The sequence below is a fragment of the Molothrus aeneus genome, chromosome 22 (assembly GCF_037042795.1).
Source record: "Molothrus aeneus isolate 106 chromosome 22, BPBGC_Maene_1.0, whole genome shotgun sequence".
Taxonomy (NCBI): Eukaryota; Metazoa; Chordata; class Aves; order Passeriformes; family Icteridae; genus Molothrus; species Molothrus aeneus.
Window position 1 is genome coordinate 3,606,013 of NC_089667.1, and position 24,469 is coordinate 3,630,481.

The following is a 24,469-nucleotide window of genomic DNA, read 5'->3' on the forward strand; positions in this document are numbered from 1 at the left end:
GCCGGCTTTTCCACGAGAGCCAGAAAATCAGGGCTCGCCCCATCCCCATCCTTTCCTGCTGCCCTCGCCTTCCCAGCGCCATCACAACCCTCCTCCGCCTGCCCCTGGCTCGAGGAGCATTCTCAGCGCTGCATGTGCAGGGAGAACACGCACGAACTGCAGCACGTTGCAGTCTCCCTGCTTGCAAAGCCCTTTTCCCTGTGGACTCTGCACTGCAGTGCTACGTTTCCCTCTCTCCACCTTTCATTCCCGCTCCCCGGCTGCGCCAGTGCCCGCTCGGAGCTTTGTTCTCCAGGCTCACCGCAGAGCCGGGTCGGGCTGGGCTCGGCGATGCTCCGGGGATTTGTCCTCACCTGCTCCCATCGGGGCAGCCTGGGGTCAGCTCAGCACAGCCATGACAGCCCTGCACCCCTCCCTCAGCCCAGCTCACAGCCCCACAGCCAGGGGGAGAAGAGGAGAGGAGCCAGCCCTCACCTGTGCTGGACACGCCAGCGACGTTGCTGGGTTCGCTGATGAGATCCTGCATGACCGCCAGCACGCGGAACTCGTACCAGGTGTCCTGCAACGCCAAACACACCTGTCAGGGCCCCCACACACCCTCCAGCCTCGTCTTACCAGAACCTCCAACATCCCCATAAAACCTGTCGGGATCTCTCGCTGCTAAGAGTGACCCCGAGAAAAGTATGAAAGTCTCTTTTCCCAGCCCGGCGCTTGAAGAAGGAGTCAGGGCTCTTAATTTCTTGGTCCCAAGGTTGTTTCTGGTTCTTTATCTATAAAATTCTTTGTCCTGTCCTGCTGAGGTCTGCTTAGCAATCTGCCTGCCCCCAGGGCGGTGTTATGGCTTTATACTAAAACTACGTGTACAATGTTTACAATAACTTCCCAATACCTATCACCTATGTTAGACAGTGAGCTTCTACTCTAAACCAATCCAAAAGTGTCAACATCACAGCAGAAGATGGAGGCCAAGAAGAAGAAGGAGAAAGGCAGGACATGCCCAGATCCCTCCATCTTGCCCTCTGAACCCCCATTCTAGAAAACCCCAAAATCTACTTTTTCACCTTGTGATAAATTCGCTATCATTCTACTTAATTTTTTGTGGCTTGCAGATCTTATCTAAGGTTGGTAACTTGCTCCACGGGTCATAATCAAAACCACAGGCATCTTGGGCTCTGTGCCAGGGTCTCTGAGCCCCCTGGCAGGGGTCTTGGCTGCTCAGGACAGCCAGAGGGATGTCCTGGGTTCCAACAAAAACCCTCTAACAACACATTTTTAATGTTAGCAAGCCAGGCTTTTATCCTTGCCCAGGGGGTGTGTGGCCATTTTGTGTGGTCAACCCAAAATTCTGGCCTCTGCCCAGACACAGATACAAAACTTTTTCATCTATTTATACACTTTCATCAAACAAAAGTTATTGTTCATTGGTTCTAAATGACACAATTCTCTTTCGTTAATTCATATCCTATCCTCTATTGGTTATCGATTTCTCGCTTCTTATGCTAATTAGTGCATATTTTTAGTATCTTTTTCCTCCTGTAGGGACTTTCTAATGTATACTGAGACTTTGTTAGTCTCTTTAGCTTCTGCTTTCTGCAAAATGTCCTTGTGGTCCATAAATCCTACATTCCAACCTCAACAACACATCCTTCTCTCCCAGGTTTTGTCCATTGAAGTATATCAGAGTGGCCTTACCAAAACTTTAAGTCTCAGTCATTTTCTCAAGCTGTGTTCCTACAGAAGTAGCTTATAACAACTTTATACAAATGCTGGCTAAGAGTAATTGAAGAGTAACACACTATTTATCATTTTTATGTATATTGATTGTGATTACTTAATACCATTAATTAAAATTATTAAAGCGTTCTATCTTGCCCAGCTCCTTGATCAAGCCACTCCAAAACTTCCCCGGAGCTGCAGCAGATGGTGCAATATTATCACAGAGCCATGAAGGCTGGAAAAGATCACTCCGTTGGGCTTGGTGTGGGCAGCCAGCCCCTGCTCACCTGGGACAAGTCCTTGGCAAAGAACTCGCTCTCGGAGCCCGGGATGCCATCATCCAGGATCTCCCACTTCTCCGCCACGCGGAACTCCATGATGTAGCGGTCGATGGGGAAGCTGTGGTTGGCGGGAGGGAGCCACGACAGGAGGACGCCTTGCTGTGTCCGGTTGGCTGTTAGGCACCTCGGTGGGGTAACCAACACCAGAGGCTCTGGAGTTGTTACAGGGAATGCTGGGGGCAGAGCAGAAGGGACAGGGACACCTCTGAGCTGGGGCAGGGCAAGCACAGGAGATTCTCTTCCACCCGTGCCCCCAGCAGCAGCAGAAGTGTGGGAATCCACAAAATCAGAGGGTTTTGGGAAAGCTGCAAAAGGCAGGCCTCAGAGACAGCAGAACTGTGATTGGAGCTAAGCAGCAGCCATGAGATAGGTCAGCAGAAAAATTATTTAAAAAGTAGAAAAGCAAGGACAAATAGAACAATGGTCTGTGTAGTAACGCTTGTCTAGAATAACTCTCTAAGCTACAGAAAGTTTATCTAGCAAGATACTAGGAAGTTTGAAGCTTAATAATGGAGCTCTGTACATTGTGTTTTAAGGCTTACAAGTAGGTATTATATTAAAAATAAGCAAGCATTGCTTTAACCACAGGTACATGTGCTTATGGTGGTTGGATAGAACTACTGTCAATGTGCTTTTGCTTTGTGTGATTGGTCAAGAAACTTATAAAGTAAATTGTAACATTAAGTTCTTGGCCTGCTGCCGGGGATGTGAGCTGCTGGCATCTTCCCATTGTCTTAACCATGTAATGAGACTGATGCTGGAAAATAAAACAGCTCAAGGCACGTTCCACAGCAGTCCTGTCCTGTTTGTGATTGTACATACACCCCTGGCCGGCGATAAGAAGGACCACTGTGGCAGTTCCCACATTCCAGGAGTTTAGGGCACCTCTTGGGAGTCTGGTCTCTTATCACAGAAATAGAAAAGTGGATTTTCAAAAGGCACTGGACTAATGAGGCCATGACTCCAGGTCTTCCTGCTTCCTCCCACCACCACCTGAGAGCCCAAAGGCTCTGAGCTCTAACAAGTGATCTCGTGCTCTATTAATACCTCCTGATCCCAGCTGAACTTAAGGAAGATCTGAAAGGTGACTGGCACAGTACAGCTCCCCCATGCTGTCTCTCAGGATAAGCCTTCCAAAGCCTCGTGCATCCACCAAAATCCGCAAGCTTCATTCAGGACCCTCCACAAACTATCCCCAACATGGCTGGAAACCATTGCTGATGATGTTCATCTCCATCTCCATCTCCAACAGACAGGAAACATGGAGAAGGCAACACAGAGCTCCCAGATCCCTCCCCTGTTCCCAAGGAGGACTTACCTAGAGTGTTCACAGTGACCACCTCACTGAAGGAGCTGGTGCCCAGCTTGTTTTGAGCCAAGACACTGAACTGGTAGGCAGTCTCTGGTTCCAAGGTATCCACCAGCAGCCAGCTGGAACCAGCTGGCACAGGGAGAGACAGCCAGTCATGGGGTCCAAACTGGGCTCTCTTCATCCTGCCAAGAGAAAAGGGAGCATCCTCAGGGAAAGGTGTCTTTGACAGGGAGGACAGAGAGGCAGCATTAACTTCTTATGCAAAAATGGAGCTTTCCTGAGCGATGGTTTGGTTTGACAGCAGTGATGTGGATGGACATGGGGCAGCCACTCACCACCCACGAGCTGGCAAAGGACGCCATGCCCTGGTGTCCCACCAGCTCTCAGGGGCACTGCCACGAGCTCTCCCCTCTGCCCTGAGCTGGGTCAGGGATAACAGCAGTGCCAACAGCCCCGCTCTGACGTGATCTCCACCAGATTCCCACGGGCAAAAGTGGGAGCTGGAGCATTTTGGTGAGTGCTGCAAAGGGAACGGCTGACGCAGGAGACAGGCCCTGTTCCCATTTATACCTCGACATCTCCTGAGCCAGAGCCAAGTTCTCCCTCAGCTGTAGCCCTGTACATGTCATCCCACGAGAGACATTTAACTAAATCCCCATCTCTGCCACATTTGCACAAGTCGGGGGCTGCCAGCACAGCCTGGGGCACCACTCAGGGTTTGGCAGAGCAGCAGAGGCACTGGCAGGGAGTGCAGGACAGAACCTTTCTGCTGGGGTCTAACCACAACCCCAGGGTGAAAAATGCCCCCAGAGCCATCCCAGTGCCACCTCCACAAGCCATTAATCCCACCAGGATCCCACATCCCAAAGCAGCACCACTGCATGACTACCATACTGCTCGTGTTAGAAGATGTTTTAGGGAGTCTGAGCCCTCAGCTGCAGGTTTTGGTGGTGTCCTTGGAAAATTTGGGAAGGATTGGTGCAGATGGTCTGTCCTGCACAGGTAAGGGGGCACATCGCAGTTACCAGCACACAGCCAGGTGAATCCACCCAGCAGGAAAAGATGGAGGAAAGAGAAATACTGCTGCTGTCCAGAGAGCAGAAAGTGAGGCAGAGAAGCAGCAGCAATGGAAACGAGCAGGTCTGTGGAGAGCCATGCATGTGCTGTGTGCCTCTGCCAAACCCAGGGAAAGCCTCTGGATCAGTGCAGCTCCAGCTGGGACTGCAGATCCCAGCACCCCCCTCCACTCTGGCAGAGGCAGGAGGGCAGCCCCTCTCCTGGGCAGTGTCCCTGCAGTGTTTAATCCCACTGCCCTCACATCCCTCCTTCCTGGCACTGCTGCAGGCAGGGACACACGAGAGAGGGGCTGAGGGTGGGGAAAGCAGGGGGTAAATGCAGCACTGAACTGGGAGAACCCCCTGGCTGAGGGAGGACGTGGTGCAGCTGGGATGCTGTGCTGGCCCTGGCCACCCTGGGGACAGGGGTTTGCATTTCCAGCCTCAACAAAGGCAGAGGCAGGAGGAGAGCACGAATCCAGAGAAAATGGAGCCTTGTTTTGCTTGAGCATCCCACAGCCACAGCAGGGAGGAAAGCACATGGATGGCACTCTGGATGGCACTGCATGAGCCAGCTGTGCCCCAGATGCCCCGGATGCCCAGGGAACAGCACATCCCCCAGGGATCACGCCCTAGGGTCAGGGCAAGGCAGGTCACTGCCTCCCTATCCTGAGTCCCCACAGCTCCCTGTGAATTCCTTAATGCAAGCTTGGTGCAAACACCCTTCCCTGCTGGCTGCTCTCTCCCTGTGCAGTCTGGAAGAGCCACGAGGAGGCAGGAATCTGAGAGTAGCTTGCAGAGCAAGAGCAGCAGCAGCTGCTGATGCAGCCAGAGCAGAGAGGTTTAACCACTCCTTCCCAAGGACATTTTCATCAAAGCAAGGTCTGCACTGCTCAGCTTGCTCCCTCATTTCCCCTCTCTCTGTTCAATCCATTCCTTCTTTCCATCTCCAGACAGACAGCCCAGCCTCAGGCTGGAGCAGAGCAGAAATCATTACAGGCAGCATCTCCCTCTCTCCTCTCTATCAGCAGCCTCCATCAGGGCAAATTAAGGCAAGGAAAGAAGGAGAGAGCGAGAGGAAAGGCTGAAGAATGCCAGCCCAGGCATGGAAAGGGAACACATCACCCCCTCCACATTTCCAAGGATGATTCTTTATAAGAAGATGACAACAGCAGAGCCCAAAGTAAACCCCAGCCCTGCTGCAGCTACATTTCTCCCTCCCCTGCCCCAGGGGAAAGGCACAGGGCTGAGCCTGGCCCTGCTGCAGGAAGGTGGGATGCACCTGGGTGCTGGGAGCACAGGAGCTATGGGAGCAAAGCCCCAGTGCCAGGATCTCACAGTGGCTGGTCATGATCTCAGCTGGGATTTAACCACCCCCAGGGAGCCACAGAGCAAGGAGAGAACATTTCTGCTTAGTCACAGCTCTTCCAGGACACACTCTCTAAAGGTTGCATTTTCCATCCTCTCCCTGGCTGTTAAGCCTCATAAACAGTTTATCATGAAATTAGATGCCAGAGGCACAGCTACACGAATGCAAAGCATCTCCTGTGTACCACAAGCAGAGTAAAACCTGCTGGGGCAGACAGAGGCAGTGGCCAGCACAGAAGGGAGAGAAAATACAGGAACTGCACGATCCCACCACCACCACAACCACCACCCATCTGTCGGAGGAGCCCTGGGGGAGCTCAGCCCTGCAAGGCCCACGGGCACAGAGCTGGGCACACCACCCTCCCCACCCTCCTCCCCCCGGCTGCTCCAAGCTCGGGTCGGCTAGGAAGGAAAAGAAGCAGAGAGCAAAGCATGCCAGGATGACTCACAGAGGGCCGTACCAAACTGAGAAAGTCTGCTCGTATCCACCGTCATAGCCGGGCTCCCAGGACACGTTGGCTGAGGTCATGGCGGCCACCACGTGCACGCTGGTCGGGGCGTGAGGGCTTGTCCCTGCACAGAGAGGGGACAGCTTAGAGGGGAGCAGCACCACGGCTGCAAGGGGTCATCTCCCAAAACACGGCCTGAGGGGACTCCTCTTGCACCAAGCCAATGGCTGTCACGGACATCTTCTATGAAAAATCCTTTCCTTAGGATTTTTCCTCCTGAGAAGCTGAGAGGCCTCAGGAACAAAATGCAAACAATGGTTATCTGCTGCTGTGGAATGCAACAGGTGCATCTGGGATTGGGCTCATGTGGTTGTTTCTCATTAATGGCCAATCACAGCCCAGCTGGCTCAGACCCTCTGTCCGAGCCACAAGCCTTTGTTATTCATTGTTTCTTTTTCTATTCTTAGCCAGCCTTCTGAGGAAATCCTTTCTTCTATTCTTTTAGTATAGCTTTAATATAAAATATATCATAAAATAATAAATCAAGCCTTGTGAAACATGGAGTCAGATCCTCGTCTCTTCCCTCATCCTCGGACCCCTGTGAACACGGTCACAAATGGCCAAGGCCATTTCTGCTGGAAATGGCAGAGGGCAGGTGGCCATAACAGCACAGAGAAAGGCAACTCCAGCAGGAAATAACATTTAAAGGAGACACTGCTCTTAGAATCATAGAGTGGTTTGGGTTGGAAGGAATTTGAAGGGACAGCTACTCAAACTCTCTTGACATGGGCAGGGACACCTTCCAGTAGACCAGGTTGCTCCAAGCCCTGTCCAATGTGACCTTGAACACTTCCAGAGATAAGGCAGCCACAGCTTCTGTGCCAGGGCCTCACCACCCTCAAAGGGAAGAATTTCTTCCCAATATCATAGAGTGGTTTGGGTTGGAAGGAACTTGAAGGGATGGCTGCTCAAACCCTCCTGACATGGGCAGGGACACCTTCCAGTAGACCCCATTGCTCCAAGCCCTGTCCAACGTGACCTTGAACACTTCCAGAGATAGGGCAGCCACAGCTTCTGCACCAGGGCCTAACCACCCTCTCAAAGGGAGGAATTTCTTCCCAATATCCCATCTAAACCACCCGTCTCTCAGCTTAAAGCCACTCCCCCTTGTCCTGTCACCTGTGGGGAGCATGCCCACCTCCTGCCTTGCCCGGGGGGCTCTCCCCAGGCCCCTTTTTCCCCCCCTGCCCGTACCTACGACGGTCAGGTGGGTGCTGGCAGTAATGCTCGCGACGATGTTGGTGGCGACGCACTCCCACTCGCCGTGGTCGTCCTTGCCGAGGGAGCGGATCTGCAGGGTCCCGCCGGGCAGCGTGTTGTGCTTGCTCCTGCTGGGCTTCCCTACCTTGGGCAGGGAGCGGGGTGGGGGGAGCCAGGCAAAGAGAGAAAGAACAGGACTCAGCAGCGGGTGGTGGGGCAGGGCGAGGCGGCGGCGGGGTCACTAAGCTACCTGCGCGGCCCAGGGGACACCGCCGGCCACCGGCAGGGGATCCGGGCTCTCCGATCGTGGCAAGGCAGACGGTTCCCCCGTTTCCGAGAGGACCTGGGGGGCAACGCGAGAGGCATGCGTCAGGAGGCTGCTGGCAGCGCTCACACACCAGCGGGAAACCCCACGGCACTCGCACGGACAGCGAGCCCCGCGCCAGGGCTCAACCTCCGGCATCCAAAGCTGAAACTGCTGCAAGAACGGGCACTGGATATCCCAGCAAACCCCCTCCCGGGATGGGGAAGGCACAGGCTGCCCCAGGAGATGCCCAAACTGCCCCTCAGCCTCAGTTAGCAGCAGATGAGAGGCAGGACCCTTCACATCAGAGTCTGGGCAGCAAGGGTCCCGTGGGGATGTGGGAGGATGGCGTGCGTGGAGGTGCCTGGAATCTCTCAAGCCGAGCGGAAAGATGGATCTTGTAACAACTCATCTATGCCCATCAGCCAAAGTTGTGCAAATTCCACATTGTCCTGAGTCTTCTTCAGCTGTTCTTCATGTGGGGGACTCTGCTGATCACCAGGACCCAGAGGTTGATGCAAAGAAGGAGGAGCAGAGGAGCCCATGGACACGTTGGGTTACAGTGCAAGGCAAGGAGTACTTCAAGAGGCTGGTCTGCACTGGTGGGCTGATGGGGAGGGAGGAATTTGGTTTCTGCCACTGGCAAACTGAGCCCAGGCCAAGCCAGCCCTAACTGGAGTTGGAGGAGATAAGTCCAGAGCCACAAAAGGAGGAGGACCACCAGAAGGCACAAATGGGATTGGAAAGAAACCTGGCTGAGACTGGTGAGGGCATGGAAAGAAAAATAAGATGGAGAAAAAGACTAAACAGCCAACAAGCTTTAGGCAGGTCACTTGCAATGTGTACAAGTCACGGTCCTCCTCGTGCTGCTAAAAGGGACCCAGAGGTGCAGCAGCTCAAGACACAAAGATTGGGGATGGTCCCGCTGGGTGACAGAGGGACCCAGATCACTCTCAAGAGCCCTAAGAAGGGCGTGGAAGGCTTGGAGGGAAGCTCCTGACAGCACAACAAAGAGCTCAGGAGGTCTCCTGTACAGTGGCTTTCCTATGGGAGCAGTAAAGGTGGGAAGCAAGGGAAAGGCTGCAGGAGGACTGGAAAGCCCTCGCTGCTCCCAGGCTGTGCCACCACACCCTGCTCTATGACAAGGGACATCATGAAGTCTTTATATCCAGTTCAGGATCATAAAAACAGCTTCTTCCCAGGCTCTTTGAAGTCACAGGGCAGTAAAGCAGCTGCTGACTGGTCCAGACCCCTGATGTGCTGCGGTGACACATCTCCTCCCTCCACAGGAGGTGTGTGCTGCGACAACGGCACTGCCACCACTGCCACGTCCCGCTGGTGACACCTGGGAGCCAGGCAAGGAGGAGGGCGTCCTGTGGGCAGTGCTGGCGAGGCAGAGGAGGGGCCGGGGCGGGGGCAGTGTTTCAGCTTTGCGGATGCTGCCGTGTCGGTTTCCCGGGATTACTGGGCGGCCACAAGCCGGGCTTCCCCCACCCACCTGCGGGACAGGACGGCAGTGGCTCAGCCCAAAGCGAAGCAGCTGTACCTGCAGTTTGTTCTTACCGGGACAGAGTGTGGCTTCTCTGTCTGCAATATTCACCAAAAGCCAAAGGCACTGCAGATTTGTCTGGCAGGCCGGGTACCTTTCTCCAGGCGATGATGGGAAAGGGGTCTCCGGCAGCAGCGCAAGGAATCAACAGCTCCCTCCCTGCCTCCTGTCTGTACTCCCAGCCTGGTAGCACCGTGAAATAGGGGGGGTCCTGCAGCCAAACAAGGGAAAAACAACGAGTGTCAGCCTGCCCAAACTCCCATCACCAAAACCAAACCTTTTCCAGACCCACCCAATCCCCATTCTGGGCAAGCTTGAGGCATTGCAAGGAAAATTGTGCGGAGAACGTGTGCTAAGGAGCCTCAATGGCTCAAATTACACCTGGAGGAAGATTCTGTCCAAAGAATCATGGAATCCTAGAATGGTTTGGGTTGGTAAGTACCTTAAGGCTCATCCCATTCCACTCTGCCATGGGCAGGGACACATTGCACTGTCACAGATTGCTCCAACTGGCCTTGGACACTTCCAGGGATAGGGCAGCCATAGCTTCTCTGGGCAACCTGTGTCAGGGCCTCCTCATCCTCACACAGAAAAGCTTTCTCCTAATATCTAACCTAAATTTTGCCTCTTTAAGTTTGACCCCATTACCCCACGTCCCATCTCTACAGTTCCTGACAAAGAATCCCTCTCCAGCTTCCTTGCAGGTGCCGTCTTTGCAGGAAGCCTGCTTTGACACCTCCACGCAACTTCTCCAGGCTGAGCAGCATCTTGCTTTTTACCTCCTGGAAACAGGAAGAAACCCACCCACATCACATCAGCCATCAACCTGATTTCCTCGCCCCGGCAGCCGCCCCGGCGGATGCGCGTGTCTGGTACACAAAGCGTTATCATCTGAACCTCGCCGAGACTCCATGAATCACCACAGCTCCCTCCCAGGCACAGGACTCCGTGTTCAGGGAGGGAAGAGGCAGCAGCTCCCACCCCAGCTGCACCAGGAACTGCACTGGGAGCTCAGCGCGCCCCAGGCGCCGCACGCAGCCGGAGCACGTGGAGCTCAAATCATCCATTTATGAAAATCCTCCTGAACCCAAGCCCGGGCCAGCAGGGCTAAGTGTTTTCTTGGCAAAGGGGACATTCCAGGGAGATGTTTCCTCAAACTACCCCAGTCCAGTGTCAAAACCCGCACTGCTGCTCCAGCAGGATATTTCCAGCTACACCAGACAGGGTGCCCTGGGGGTTTGCCTGGGCCGGTGGGAAGCACAACTCCAACCACAGCACAGACACTCCCTCACCCTGGAGCCTCTGCTCTTCCCCACACAGCCCCAGGAGCTGCTCCTGGCACAGGAGGACACTGCTCCCAGCAAACCCAGGGGATTTTGGCAGAGGATTACCTTCAGTACCAGTCGGGCAGGGGGAGACTGGCCCATCGTACCCAGGGCGTTATAAGGCACACAGGTGTAAGTGCCGAGAGCATCTTCAGTGGCCTCCTCGATCCGGATCGAGCCGTCTTCCAGCAGGTTCCAGCCAGAATACTGCAGCAGGGAGAGCCAGGGAGATCACTTAGCCAACACCCACCACAGCTCCTTATTTCCCCCTCAGCCAAGCCCCCGCCCATGCCCAGGGTGCTGTCACATCTCCAGGAGATGCCCAATCCCACTCCCAACATCCAAAGCATCTCCTCAACAGTAGAGAGAGGAAACTTGGGCAACATCAGCCTGTCCAAGCACAGCCAGGCACCTTCGTGTAGCCCAAAAGATTTAAGATCAGAATCTAACACTAAATAAGACTTGTTCTGGAGTCAGCAAGACATCTCTACCTGGAGAGCTGAGGGCACCAAGGACCAGGAGGCCACAGCAGCAACAACTTTAAATGGAATTAAAACTTCAAATCGTTAATATTTAAGCAAAAAATTTAAAATATTGAGCGTTTTCTTTAAATATTTAATGGCTAATATCCTTGCTCAGACTATCAAACCATGATTAGGGGAAGATGTAGATTTGTTAAAAGGGTCTTTTAACCACCAGTTGCCATTGGAAAAATAAAGCAGGGCCATCGGGAGGTGACTTTAGGGGGAAGAAGGCATCAGGTGTGGGAGACACAGAATGTCCACAGGCACTGTGGGCTCCATACAAGAACTGGAATACTGGAATTAACTCTGCCCACAGCTGACAAGGAAAAGCAGTGTCATCCCATCCACGAGATTCTTCTCTCCCAACAGAAAGGGACCCACAGGGTGCCTGGTGGTGCTCACTGGTGTTTGCAGAGGACATGAGGGTCCGAGCCCTCTGTGCCCCCCTGTCCCCTGCTCCCTGGGGGCTCTGGTACCTTCTCGATTCGCAGGGGACGCCCGTCCTTGTTCCACTTGACCAGCGTGACCGGTGGCTCTGCCTCCACAGGGCAGCGGATGTACCCGTGGATCCCGATGGGAACGTAGATGATGGGGGGCATGTTCACCACACGGGCAGGATCTGGGAGGGCAGCAGCACCACATCAGCACGGGGAGAGAGCCCTTCTCTCCTCCCAGCCTGGCTTCAGAGGATCTGCCTCACTTCTGTAATGAATTCCAAACCCAGCACCACCCTGGCTCCCACAGGTTGTTAAGCCAGGCTTGCTACACACAAATCCTCTGGAATACCTGGTATTTCTGGAAGGCTTTGCTCATGTCCGGGGTGTTCCTACCTGGGGGTCATTAAAGATTGCATTTAAGAAGAAATGGGAGATATGCCTGCTCCCAATTCCACACCAACTTGCATCCTGCTGCTCCATTACAGCACAACATGTGCCAGGTGTGACGAACATCCAGCACAGCCTGGTTTTACATATAAGCAATCAAACCTATTTCAACTGCCAAGCCTTAAAACACACACAGATAGGAAAAGGGATCTGTGTCCAGGCTGCCACAAGTCCTTTACCTCCCGTATCTGCTTATACTCATGCCTCACTGAGGCTGGGTCATGTTGAACAGCAGCCACCTCACCCTTTCCAAGATGCAAAAACCTTAAAATACGTATCTAACCCCCCCTCCACACTGCACCACCCACGCAGAGAGGTGTCTCGCAATCCTCCAGTCTAGAATGTGTCATTAACAGCACTTCTAAGAGCTTTTTAATTAAGTGCGAGTGGGTTGAAGAGAATCTAGACTTTCTTTAATAAGAAGCTTTTTAAAAAAATGTTATTTTTAATAAGAAGAGTGAGTATTTCTACAATCTCGTCTAGACACCGGCAGCACGAGGTTATGGGAAAATCCTGATGGGGCTTATGCTGCATTAAGGGATAAATGTGGGAGTTTTGGGGTGCAGCATCCCTGCACTGCTGATGCAAATTGGGAGGGTAAACATTAAGGTGCTTAACAGGAAGGCATGGAAGATGTGGAAGATGGAAGATTATTGCTTTCTTGGGGCAAAACCAGCAGAGTTTGGGAGCTCTGCTCCCAGCAGGTCACCCCAACCACTCCCCAAAACCGCTCGCCCCCGGCAGTGGCACCATAACCCAGATTGCCCAGCGCCACATATGGAGCAGGCTTTACCCCCCTCTGCTTAACTCCACCTCTTAGGAAATGTAATCAAGGACTCCAGCAGTGCGGGAGAGGGTAATGGGATCGAGCCTTTCACTACTAGGTCACTGGCCAGGGGCCAGCCCAGCCCACTAATGACCCAGAGCTGTGTCCCCATCTGCTTTCAGAGGATGGGAAGGTCCCTCCAGAGGTATCACCCCGGTGTGGACAAGGTTTGCTCAGGAGGAAAAGGGTTTGTGGCACCAAAAACCGAGCACCCCTCCCTGTGCTGAAGCCTGGCTGAGCAGCAGATTGTCCGAGCCTGTTCTCCCTGCCATTAGAGCTATTTTTAACAGCTATCAGCCCTGACAAGTGGCCCTGGATTAGAGGCAGGGCAGATTTAATGGCCTGAGGCCACAGGCTTTCCCAAGAGCCACCCAGCTGGGAACATCCAAGCCCCAAATCACGCCTGTGCCTGGGCACAGCACTACTCACACCATCCCCCTGCTCACTCTGCCCCTTCATCCATCCCCACAGGGACCTGCCAGCCCGGCTCTTGGGCTCCCCACTAACCAGCACCAGGTCTAAAGGCAGCAGCAGCTTTAAGGCAGCCTTGGAAAACCCACGCTGAGAGCCCACTTTGCTCAGGCCTGTCTTTCATTATGAAATAAAAACGCCGAAGTCTTTCGGAGCAGAGCAATATTGCAATTGGAGCGGCGGCAATTGAGGCCATTACAGGGGAATGCCACAGGATGCCGGTGGCACACTACCCATTACCGCCCGGGGATTCCTGCAGAACGAGCGAGCGTGGGAGGCGCCGCTCCTGCTGCAGCCCTTTCTCCTGCGCTTGTTTAGATCGCTTACCGCCCCAGGAATGTGACACACCGAGCTCGCAGAACGGCCACAACACAGGAATAACCCCCAAAATGAACACCAAAAAAAACCACACCTCGGCACTGAGAGCCCTCACCTCACCCCAGCAGGGTGAGGACGGTGAGGCAGCCGCCATGGGATGATGCTCACCTGTTACAGACATCTTTTATGAAAAATCCTTTCTTCAGGATTTTTCCTCCTGAGAAGCTGAGAAGCCTCAGGAACAAAATGTAAACATTGACTATCTGCTGCTGTGGAATGCAACAAGTAGATCTTTGATTAGCCCATGTTAGTTATTGCTAATTAATGGCCAACCACAGCCCAGCTGGCTCGGACAGAGAGTCAGAGCCACAAGCCTTTGTTATCATTCTTTCTTTTTCTATTCTTAGCCAGCCTTCTGAGGAAATCCTTTCTTCTATTCTTTTAGTATAGTTTTAATGCAATATATATAATAAAATAATAAATCAAACCTTCTGAAGCATGGAGTCAAATCCTCGTCTCTTCCCTCAACCTAAGACCCCTGTGAACACAGTCACGCTCACCTAATTAAAAAACACTTGTAGCCAAGGTGGATGCCGGTCCCAGCTGAGCAGTGTCACTCAGGCTGCTCAGACCATTTGCTTTCTTGTCTCCCACGCCCACGTGGGATGCTCTTAAGCTTTTTTGCTGAGGATGATTCCGTGTTCATCCAAAGGCTGCTGTCACATCAGCCTGACTCTCCCAGTGTCACACCAGGACAAGAGAGCCTGTGGGGCTGCCTGGGAGCCAGGTGTTATCAATGCCAGCCCCATCCCCACACTCACACTGCACTGTCAGGTAGGCAGAGGCTGATGGCGAGCGGCCCAGGCTGTTGCTGGGGATGCAGGTGTATTTTCCAGCATCCTCTGGTTTGACACGGAAAATAATCAGCGTCCCATCGATCAGGATCCGCACCCTCAGCTTCAAGTCACTGCAGGAGAAGAGGAGAGGAGGATCACGAGGAGAGCCAGAGGCAAAGCCCAGCACAATCCCAGCTCCCAGCACAAGCCAGGAGCAGCAGGAGGAGGAGAACACGCTGCCCCACCAGCTATAAACTCACTTCTTGAAGTAGACGTTCTCCTCCTCCCAGTACCACAGGTAGGTGAGGTTCCCGGGATACGCCTCGGCCTGGCAGGTGAACAGAGCATCCTGGGAGATGTTGACTGTGATGTTCTCCGGAGGGGAAACGATAAAGGGAGGTCCTGGAGGGGGGAAGAGGAAGGTGTCACTCCCACCACTACAGGTGTCCCCACAAAGGTTGCTCAGGTTCAGCTCCATCACAGCATTTTGGCTGGGAGCTGCTGGAGGGTTCTGGGGCAGGGCTGGCCCCGATCCTCTGAGAACCACAGTGACCCTGTTATTCCCAACCTTTTCCCTAATCTCTGGGCTGACTGAGAACCACAGTGACCCTGTTATTCCCAGCCCTTTCCCTAATCTCTCGGCTGACCAGTGACCCTGTTATTCCCAGTGCTTTCCTAATCTCTACAGCTTTGAGGAGAGGATCCACGCCCATGGTGCTTCTCCCAGGGCACACAAGGACACACCTCCCTTCATCCCCAGCACTTCTGGAGGAGAGTATCACCCACAGGAAAAATCCAGGGGGAACAGACTGCCAGGAGCCAGCAGCTCACCACTGCCACAAAAGCAGAGCAGAGGACACCCCGCGCTCCTCTCTCTGCCGGTAGCTGCTGACCTAATTAAAGATTTATTTAATAAGAGAGGGAGCAAGGAGCAGGAGGCCTGTCATGCATCACCGCTGTCTGACGAGGCGCTTCATGACAGCCTCAATCTTTTCCCCGCTTCCCAAACAAAACCGAGCTGCCATCAGGGCCTGGCTGCTCATCAGCACGGCCACCACCGCGTCCCAATTAAGCAGATTCCTCCATCCTACAAACCGGATGCAGAGCCAGGGGCAGCCAGGCACAGAGGCCTGGGGGGTCACCCCAAGGTGACACCATGGACCTGTGGAATGCCCCCCATCCTGGCTTCCCAGGGGATGCTGAGGAGCTGGAAGGTCTCACCTTGGACGAGCAGGCGCGTGGTGTGCACAGCCTCGCCCTGGATGCTGTAGGCCCGGCAGGTGTAGGCACCTCTGTCCTCCCGGCTGACCGAGAGCACCGTGAGGCTCCCGTCGCTCACCTGGCAACAAGGGAAGACCCTGGAGCGTGGGCAGGGACCCCCAGGGGGATGGGGGAGGCCCTCCCTGCTTCCCACGGCAGAGCTGCCGGCGCTCTCGGGGCCGGATGAGAGACGGGTTTCCCCGCTCTGCAAGACGTGGGATATTAATAAACCAACACACGCCTTGCTGCTCGACGCCAAGGGGAAGGGAAAAAAAAATCATGAAATAAATAAATAACCATCCCAGCACATTCGTCTCCCTGAAGTGACTGGCAGGCAGCAGGCTCCAAATCGCTCCTGCCAAGCACCCCAGCACCATTGGAGCTGCACAAGGAGCCTTGCTGGAGCATTCCCTGCCCCCCCAAGGACCTGCTCCATTGCTGGGGGATGAGGGGAGACCCCAGCCTGGCCACTGTCCTCCCTGTGGGGCCACCTCTCAGCTAGAAGAGGAGTGGATGGATACCCCTGGGGACACAGCAGAAGGATGGACAAGGGACTGTCACCTTTTGGGGTAGCAGCACCCCCATGCACAGGGGAGGCCTCCCAGCCAGGCTTCCCCCCCCACCTCATTCTGCCTCATCCTTCTATTTCAATTAGTAACAAATGATTCCTAATTACTCTCATTAGTGCCTGCGCTGATTCCAATGCCTGATTTACCAATTACAGCTCAGGGGGGAATCTCTGCCTGGGAGCCTCTGGGATGCAAAAAGGGTCCTGAAGGGGAGGGGAGGAGGGGAAATCCTCCCTGCTCAATCCTGCCCTGCCCCAGCCCTGCCAGGGGGGACACTACCCCAGGCTGCAGCCCCCACCACACCTCCAGGGTCTTGGCCCCTGGGCTGGGTCTGCAGGGAGCAGGTCAGGTACAGGAGCAGGGCTGTCCCAAGCACTCAGAGGGTCTCCAGCCTGCACCCAAGGGCTGGCAGCGTTACAGGCTGCTGCTCAGCAGGGATGGGGTGGGGGAAAATGGGCATCTCACCAAGGAGAAGTGCTGAGAAAGCACGGCTGGCTCCAGGCTCAGCGGAGCCGCCGCCACCGTGGTCCCGTCAATACTGTCCCTGCCAGCTGCCAGCCCAGGAGCCCCCACGGCAGCCCACCCCCACCTACCTGGTACTTGCCATTGGCACCCAAAAGGTCTCCCTCTCGGAGCCAGGTGACGATGGGCTTGGGGTTCCCGAACGCCATGCAGGTCAGGGTGACGCTGCTGCCCTCCTTCGCCTCTACGTACTGCGGCGGGGTCTCCGTGAACGTGGGGGGAGCTGGGGACACACCACACCACCGCGTCACCCGTGGCCTCTCCGGGGCTGGGGGCACACGGGGACAGAGGGGACGCTGCTGCCTGCACACAGGGGATGCCCTGCACATCCCCACGGCAGGGCTGCGACCGCCACAAAGGCTGCACGGACAGGGGTGTCCCTGGGGACAGCGACCAAGAGGTGCCACGTCGCACCCTAGCCCTGTCCCCTCTCCTCCCCCCACCCCGCTGCACATTAACTCGCTATTGTCAAAACATGGGAAAACACCGCAGTGCAGACCGAAAGGCTCCTTCCTGATGAAAGAGGCTGGCAGGATTACAGCCCGCCCCTAATTACCCGCGGTTGTTAAAGCCCACTTTAGAAGAAGACAGGTTGGCAATTTAATCTGCTTGGGAGAAAAAAAAAAAAAAAAGGAAAAGGAATTATATTTTGTTTCTCCCCAAATGATTTTTATTTTCCCCCTAAGAAAATTAAGCATTGTAATGCGCTGGGGGAAAGCCACAGCCCTCACCCTGAAAGCAATTCCTCGGGCTGGGAGGATTATGGTTATTATATTGTTATTAAGCCCCTGCACGCCCCGTGCTGCATAAAGCCCCAAAACTGGCCCATTTTGCCAAGGGGAGGGACAGGGCATCTGGGGCCATTTTCCAGGCAGTTTGCAGGATCTGTGCACGTGGCAGAGGTGAGCCAGGCACCGCCATCCTCCTCCTTCCTCCTCCTCTTGCCCTCCTTCCCAAGCCCTCGGAGCTCATTAGCAGGTTGGGGGAAAGCAGGAAGCAGCAGGCAGGGCAGCAGGCAGGGATGGGGCTGGTGGCCTGCACAGCCCCGCTTGCAAAGCTCCTGCTCACTAATTGGGCTCAATTAGGTGGCTCTGCTCTGTGCCACAGCACAGCTATCCCCCCAAAGGTTAAATTAATTGCACAAGGTCAAGGCAAGACCAGCGAGGAGCTGCCAGTGGCCACATCTCTCCAGCCACCCCACTGCAGCAGGAGAGGCACAGCCCTGCTGCTGGGCTAAAAATAAAGATCTCTCTCCTGATGCAGAGAATGACAATTTGTTAATTAGTTTAATATACAGCCTTAATAAAATGAAAAAGTAATTTGAGTAAATCTGAATTTCAAGAAAACAAAGATTTGATTTTCTGATCTGTTTGTTGAGAGGAGATTCATTCCCAGCCCCGGTTCTTGATGTCTCTCCTTTAAACAAGCTCTGTGTAATTAAACTGAGGAATCCCTAATAAAGCTTTGTCCCTTTTGAAGTCACACCCTGGCCGGATCAGCCAGCCTGGATGGCTTCAGGCTGGCGTGTCTGCCAGGCACAGAAGATGCCGTTGAGGCCCAGCATCCCCCAGCCATCCAGCATCCCCCAGAAATCCCATTTTGGCACCGCAGGGATGCCGCAGCCCCCGCCCCGCTCACCATTGACCGTGAGGTGGACCCAGCTGCCGTTGTGGAAGGTGTCGTACTGCTGGTCCAGCATGAGCACTTTGCACTCGTACCAGCCCTGGTCCTCAGAGCGCACCTGCTCAATGCGCAGGGAGGCTTTGTCGTGCAGGCTGGCCCGGCCTGTGGGAGAGCACAGCGTTGGCACCGTGTCCCCAACACCAGAGCAGCCCCCGGAGCATCACTGCAGGGGAAACCCCATCCCAAACTGCTGTAGCCCCCAGAGCATCACTGCAGGGGAAACCCTATCCCAAACTGAAGCAGCTCCCAGAACATCACTGTGGAGAACAAGCCATCCCAAACTGGAGCAGCTCCCAGAACATCACTGTGGGGAACAAACCATCCCAAACTGCTGCAGCTCCCAGGGCATCACTACAGGGGACACCCCATCCCAAACTGCTGCAGCCCCCAGAGCATCACTGCAAGGGAAACCCTATCCCAAACTGGAGCAGCTCCCAGAACATCACTGAAGGAACAAACCATCCCAAACTGGTGCAGCCCCCAGAGCATGGCCACAGGGGACATCCTATCCCCACACCAGAGCAGCCCCCAGAGCACCGTTGCAGGGGACACCCCCATCCTGGCCCCAGAGCAGCCCCCCAGAACATCACCACAGGGGACACCCCATCCCTGTGTGGGCACTGTCCCGGTTTGGGGCTGGCTGGTCCCCACGGTGTGGTTCCAGCTGGTGGCGCCAGGTCAGTGGTGCCAGGCCAGTGACACACTCGCCCATCTGGGGACAGCAGAGCCAAGCTGCCAGGGCCAGGCAAGGTGCCTGGAGCAATGTCTGCCCGCAGCGACACCGGCCTTCTGCTCCCAGCCGGGGGCTGGCGGCGGCACAGCCGGCACAGGGGCGTGCCCCAGAGCTTTGCCCCGCCTGGGAGACTCCCAGAAAGCAGGGCAGCCCTGAGCTGACCCTGTGCACAGCCCCAAAAACTGGGTCAGGAGCAGAGCAGCCTAAAGCTCCACCCTGGTGCAGTGGCCACCGGGCTGTGGGATCGCTCATTGCTGAGCTGAGTTTGGCAGGGCTCAGCTGGTGCATCTTCCCTGCTGCTGCATTTCTTAGAGAGCAATTTGGGCAGAGAGTCCCCTAAGACCCAGGGAAGATTCCCAGGACAGGGAAAGAGATACCACAATGTGTCTGTCCTGCCACACCAACCTTCTCAGGGCTGGTTTCCAGCTCACAGATCCCACCAGAGGACACCGGCCACGTGTCACAGGCAGCACATTGGCAAGCAGCCATATGAGTTCTGCAGCTCCAACCTGTCACCTCTGCCCAGCACGTGGCCCTGGCTCCATCCCCAGTGTCCCCCCAGCACCCCTCCCTGGGCTCACAGCTGCTCTGGGGTGCAGCAGCAGCAGCAGCAGCAGCCACCGCCACCACGCATCACCCTGGGTTTCTCTGCCTCGCTTGCTCCCGTCCCACGCAGCCCAGCTGGCTTCCTAACGCTGCTGCTTAATTAAAACCAACTGGGTGGAAAGCGAGCAACGAGAGGCAGAGCCCGCGTGGTTTGTGACAGAGGAACGGATGGAGCGGAGCTGCATGGCCCAGGCCGGGCTGCAGCCGGGACCCGGCACCCTCCCCTCGTCCCCCTGCGCCCCCGGGACTCACCGGCATACTCTGGGTCCACATGGGGAGGGTAAAACCCAAACTTGATGAAGATGGGGATGGGGACGCCGAACTTGAACCACTCCACGACATAGGGAGGGGGCTGTCCCGTCAGCGGGTGGATCACGTCGCATCCCAGGATCACGCTCTCGCCAGCGCGAGCGGTCACGAACTCGGGCTCCTCCCTCGAGCCGAGGGCACCTGCGAGGGGGCGAAGGAAGAATCTGTGGCTGATCCCACTGCTGGTGCCCAGCATCGAACCAGGATGCCCATACCCAGCCCCCTGTCTCCAGCAAGGGCAGCTCATGGCTCACCCTTGCCCCAAAACCAACAGAGGGTCCCAAGCCCTTACACTCAGCTCCAAGGCCACCCCTGAGCTACCACAGGAATCAGGACAGTGGCCATCAGCACCCCAATGTTCCAGGACAGCTTCCCAACCTCTGCACCAGGGCAAGGGTGATACCCAGTGACCACACAGGGGTTTTGGGGACCCCTGCTCTCAGTAGAAGAGCACGGAGCATGCCTAGCACTGCTCCCCACATAGCAGCACCATCCGGGCTACCCTATATCCTTGTGGCAGGGAAAAGGCTGCTTTTAGCTTGTGCCCCTGCATCCTCCAGCGGGCAGGACTGAGCATGCACAGACCCCTGGGCACAGCTCTGCTGTGCCAGCCCTCGGACCCAGCTCTCCCGCCGCTGCCAGGGTGGGCTGGGCCCCCGGAGCCACCATGCCCCAGCCAAGCCCACATGTCCTCGGGCATCCCCGAGAGCCCCAAGCCTGAAACCCGTCTGCGACCTGCGGGTCGGGTCTGTCACCCTGCTCCTCCCAGCTGGCTAATTACAGGGGACTTTGGTCTCAGCTCCGAGGCTGCTCCACCCCGGCTGTGCCGCCCTGCTCGCTGCAGCCTGGCGTCATCCCGCTCTGCCAGCAGCAGCAAAGCTGCATCCTCAGCACGGCGTTCAGAGAGGGAGAGACAGGGAAACCCAGGGCTGGGAGGAAGCCAAACAGGGGGTCCCCAAAACTAGGTTTAGACCCACATCGCCCTTCCCATCATGGAAAGGACCCCGTTTTCCTGGCACACGCGGCCGCTGGCTGTTCCGGGGGGGTGCTCGGGGAGGGATGCTCGGGGAAGCACGTTCCCACTCCTCCGCGCTGCTCCTCGGGGCCGCCGGTGATTGGCGGCGAGTGACATCACCGCTTCCCGCCGCGGGAGCCGAGCATCACCGAGCATCACCGGCTATTTTTGGCTCTGGCACAAGCGCGTACCGGCGAGAGGCCCGTGATGTGCCACCCCACGGGCCCACCAGCCGAGTGTCCCCGCGGGAAGGGCAGCGGGCAGAGCCGGCCGCGGCTCGCACACGGCACGCACAAGGTGTGTCCCTGCAGAAGGTCACCAAGCTCCCACGCCACCAGCAAACCAGGCACGGGTGGCTCTTTAACTGGGAGGGCTGGCTGGTGGCAGCGGGCTGGGGGTGCAGAGCTGTGAGGCATCTGCAAGGAGCAGATGCTGCATTGCACACCCACTGCAGGCACCCGGCCCCGCTCGGGGGTCCTGCAGGGCCACGGATCCGCCCGGACCCCAGCGGGGCGGGGGGAATGGCTGAGCACACACGTGCGGTGTGCACGCACACCCCCGCACACGCTTTGCACCGCCTCGACAACACTCTTGCACCTTTCCATCCCTCGTTAGCGCTGCATCGCCGATGAGCTCCCGTTCGCACCCTGTCAGCAGGGACGGTACCAGCCCTCCCCTGCCACCCCGGCACTGAGCTGTGAGAACCCGTCCTGACCCCTCCATCCGAGAGGGTGAGGGGGGCTGCGCTGCAGGGCTGGATGAGCCCCCCTCCCTGTCCATGGTCCTGCTGCGCCGATCGGGGACAGAGCTGTCACATGCTGCTCAAGAGCATCCAAGGACGCGCTTCCCCAGCCGCCTTGCCAGAGCGAGCAGGTCCCCAGCACTTCCATCACCTTCAAAGTGACATCCTCTCCCCACCAGCAGGAGAAGATGGAAGCGGTAGCACCCAAACCCCTTTCCAAGCCCCCCACCTGCCCCAGCGCTCCAGCTCCTGGGCTACCAAGCTGGAATCTTGGTTTCCAGCACCTCTCCACCAACTGGAGCCTGGAATGCCAATGTTTGCCCAGCTGGAGCAAGCCCGCTGCCCAAGAGGCCACCCAGACACCCTGGGGACGGGCGCCAGGGAGTCACACTACATGAGGATCCCCTGGCTGGCTCCCTGGCAGAGCAGTGGGTGACGTCCCCGGGGAGGGGACGAGCCAGCCGCTCCGCCGGACCCACGCCTGGCCAGGGCTGCCCGGGCGCAGGAAAATAGGTCATCCCCGGCAGCTCACAGCGCCGGTGTCTGATCGCGGGGCCGGTGGGGAATTGCACGCACGGCTGAGCATCACCTCCCCAGCGCACGGCCGACTGGCAGCCACGGCGGGGAACCGGCCCCCGGCTCTGCCCAGCTGCCACCCGCCCTGTGCCCTCCTGTCCCCACTTCCAGAGCACCAGCAAGGCAATGGGGAGATGTCTCACAAACCCTCTTGGGGTCTCCTCAACTTCCCAACCCACCAACCCTGCGGGGTCCCAACCCTGACCAAGTTTTCCTTCCAAGTCCAGACCATGAAGAAAGCGAGCAATGGAGACTGCAGCTCTCGATTCAAAGTGTTTTCTCACCCCCACATTTGTAGGGAAACGCTTGAAAACAACCCGCAGACGCCAGAAGAAACAGAGCACAAATAGACGGGGTATTTTTAAACCCACTTGATTTTCCCAGCCAAGTTCAGAGAGGTTTCAAGGCTGAATCTGCGGTTTGGAAACAGGGTCAACATCAGGGAACGGCAGCACCGAGGCGAACCCCAAATCCGCCTCGGTGCAGGAGCTCACGTGAAGCTGGGGGATGCCTCGTAAAGAAAAACAAGTAATCAACAGGCTTCGTCATCCAGGCAGATCCAGGAAAAATAAAAGCATGCCGCGTGCCAGGAGGCAAGAATACAAGATGCGGAGGTGGAGTTGAACAGCATCCCAAAGGGAGAGGAGGGAAGGCTGCCGCCACCGAGACGGTGCCACCGCGGGGCTCCCCAGGACGGCGATGCCAAGCAGGGGGAGACCCTCACCTGGATCTGGGCGTGCAGTTCCTCCGATCCCAAGGGCACAGGTGGAAGGTGCCACAGGATTCGGTGAAGCTGAAGGCATCCAGAATCTCTGCTGTGCTTGCTGAAGCAGGACTCTTCCTGCAGGTGCTTTCAGAGAGGTTTCCAAAGGAATTAACACCTGGGAAAGCTTCTCCTCCTGGGACAGTGGACACCAATGCTCTAGGGCAGAGAGGGCATCCTGTCCTGACCCCCCATCACCTTGCAGCCTGCTAACAGAGGCACCACGATCTATTTCCAGTGCTGCCCCACACCCCTGGCACTATCCCCACCCCAGAGCCCCCATGGGGACGGCTGAGGGAGCAGGCACAAGGGCCCGAGCCTGTGGACCTCTCCTCCCTGGTGAGCCGAGACGAGATGTGCTCTGACACATCCCGCTCCCATCGGTGGAGGCAGGATATGGCAGGGATCTCTGAGGACAAGGCCACCAGCGTGGCATATGGAGGCCAGCAGGGAAGGAGAGCAGGCAGCCATCGCCATGAAATGAAGACAGGGGAGACTGCAGCCCAGGTGGGGGACAGGGACAACGTGCTGCAGGGACCCTGGCAGGGTGTGGGGTGCTGGGAGTTTGCCTGTCCCCCACCTCTGTGCCCCCTAAATATCCCAGTAGGGGTTGCACCCCCCATTACAAACCCAGCCCCTATCTTGGGGTATCCAGAGCCCCCCAAAAGCACCCGCCTGTCCCCTGATGGGGGAAGCCCTGGGGCTGGGAGCGCAGCCCTCACCCCCTCCCCCAGCTGGAAAGCAGCATCTGGGCTTTCAGTGCGATTCCTGCGTTTTAAACCCGATTTTCCAGATGGATGGAGGGCGATGCGCAGGTCAAGTGACATGCCTCAAGGTCACACGGGGCCAGGGAGGAGAAGGATTAGCAGCTCTGAGGGGTGGCTTGGTGCCCCATTCCCAGCGAGATGGGGACTCAGAACCCCATTCCTGGGCACAAGGGGTGTCCTGTGGGACTATCACCCCCCTCCTCAGGCAGGCAGCTGCCCTGGCATCCCAAGGGGAATGCAGGCATGGGATGCTGCCCCACAGCAGCCCCACAGTGGGTCCTTGCTCCCTGGAATGGCACAGGTGGGAATGTGCCTGGCTAGGCAGCAGCTCAGTGAGCACACGGGAGCACAGGTTGGTGCTCTGAGAGGCACGGAGATGGAGCAGG

General features: G+C 56.4%; 1 protein-coding gene across 15 annotated transcripts in view; it reads right to left on the reverse strand.

Annotated features, from left to right (window-relative positions):
• IGSF9B (immunoglobulin superfamily member 9B) overlaps positions 1 to 24,469 on the reverse strand; it is a 51,654-nt gene that overhangs the window by 23,632 nt on the left and 3,553 nt on the right. For 12 of the 15 annotated variants that reach the window (XR_010784914.1, XR_010784911.1, XR_010784912.1 and 9 more), the window contains exons 2-16: positions 20,164 to 20,361; positions 18,528 to 18,674; positions 16,961 to 17,112; positions 15,760 to 15,877; positions 14,799 to 14,940; positions 14,524 to 14,669; positions 11,680 to 11,822; positions 10,746 to 10,886; positions 9,449 to 9,565; positions 7,752 to 7,844; positions 7,496 to 7,646; positions 6,242 to 6,365; positions 3,376 to 3,551; positions 2,004 to 2,230; positions 475 to 559 (exon numbers count right to left, since the gene is read on the reverse strand). Coding sequence is in view for 2 of the 15 variants with exons in the window: in XM_066564443.1 (XP_066420540.1) it covers positions 475 to 559; positions 2,004 to 2,230; positions 3,376 to 3,551; positions 6,242 to 6,365; positions 7,496 to 7,646; positions 7,752 to 7,844; positions 9,449 to 9,565; positions 10,746 to 10,886; positions 11,680 to 11,822; positions 14,524 to 14,669; positions 14,799 to 14,940; positions 15,760 to 15,877; positions 16,961 to 17,112; positions 18,528 to 18,674; positions 20,164 to 20,361 (2,160 nt within the window). In the remaining 13 variants the exon portion in view is untranslated. The remainder of the gene's footprint in view (positions 1 to 474; positions 560 to 2,003; positions 2,231 to 3,375; positions 3,552 to 6,241; positions 6,366 to 7,495; positions 7,647 to 7,751; positions 7,845 to 9,448; positions 9,566 to 10,745; positions 10,887 to 11,679; positions 11,823 to 14,523; positions 14,670 to 14,798; positions 14,941 to 15,759; positions 15,878 to 16,960; positions 17,113 to 18,527; positions 18,675 to 20,163; positions 20,362 to 24,469) is intronic. The other 3 variants (XR_010784917.1, XR_010784919.1, XR_010784918.1) reach the window with 3 other exon arrangements.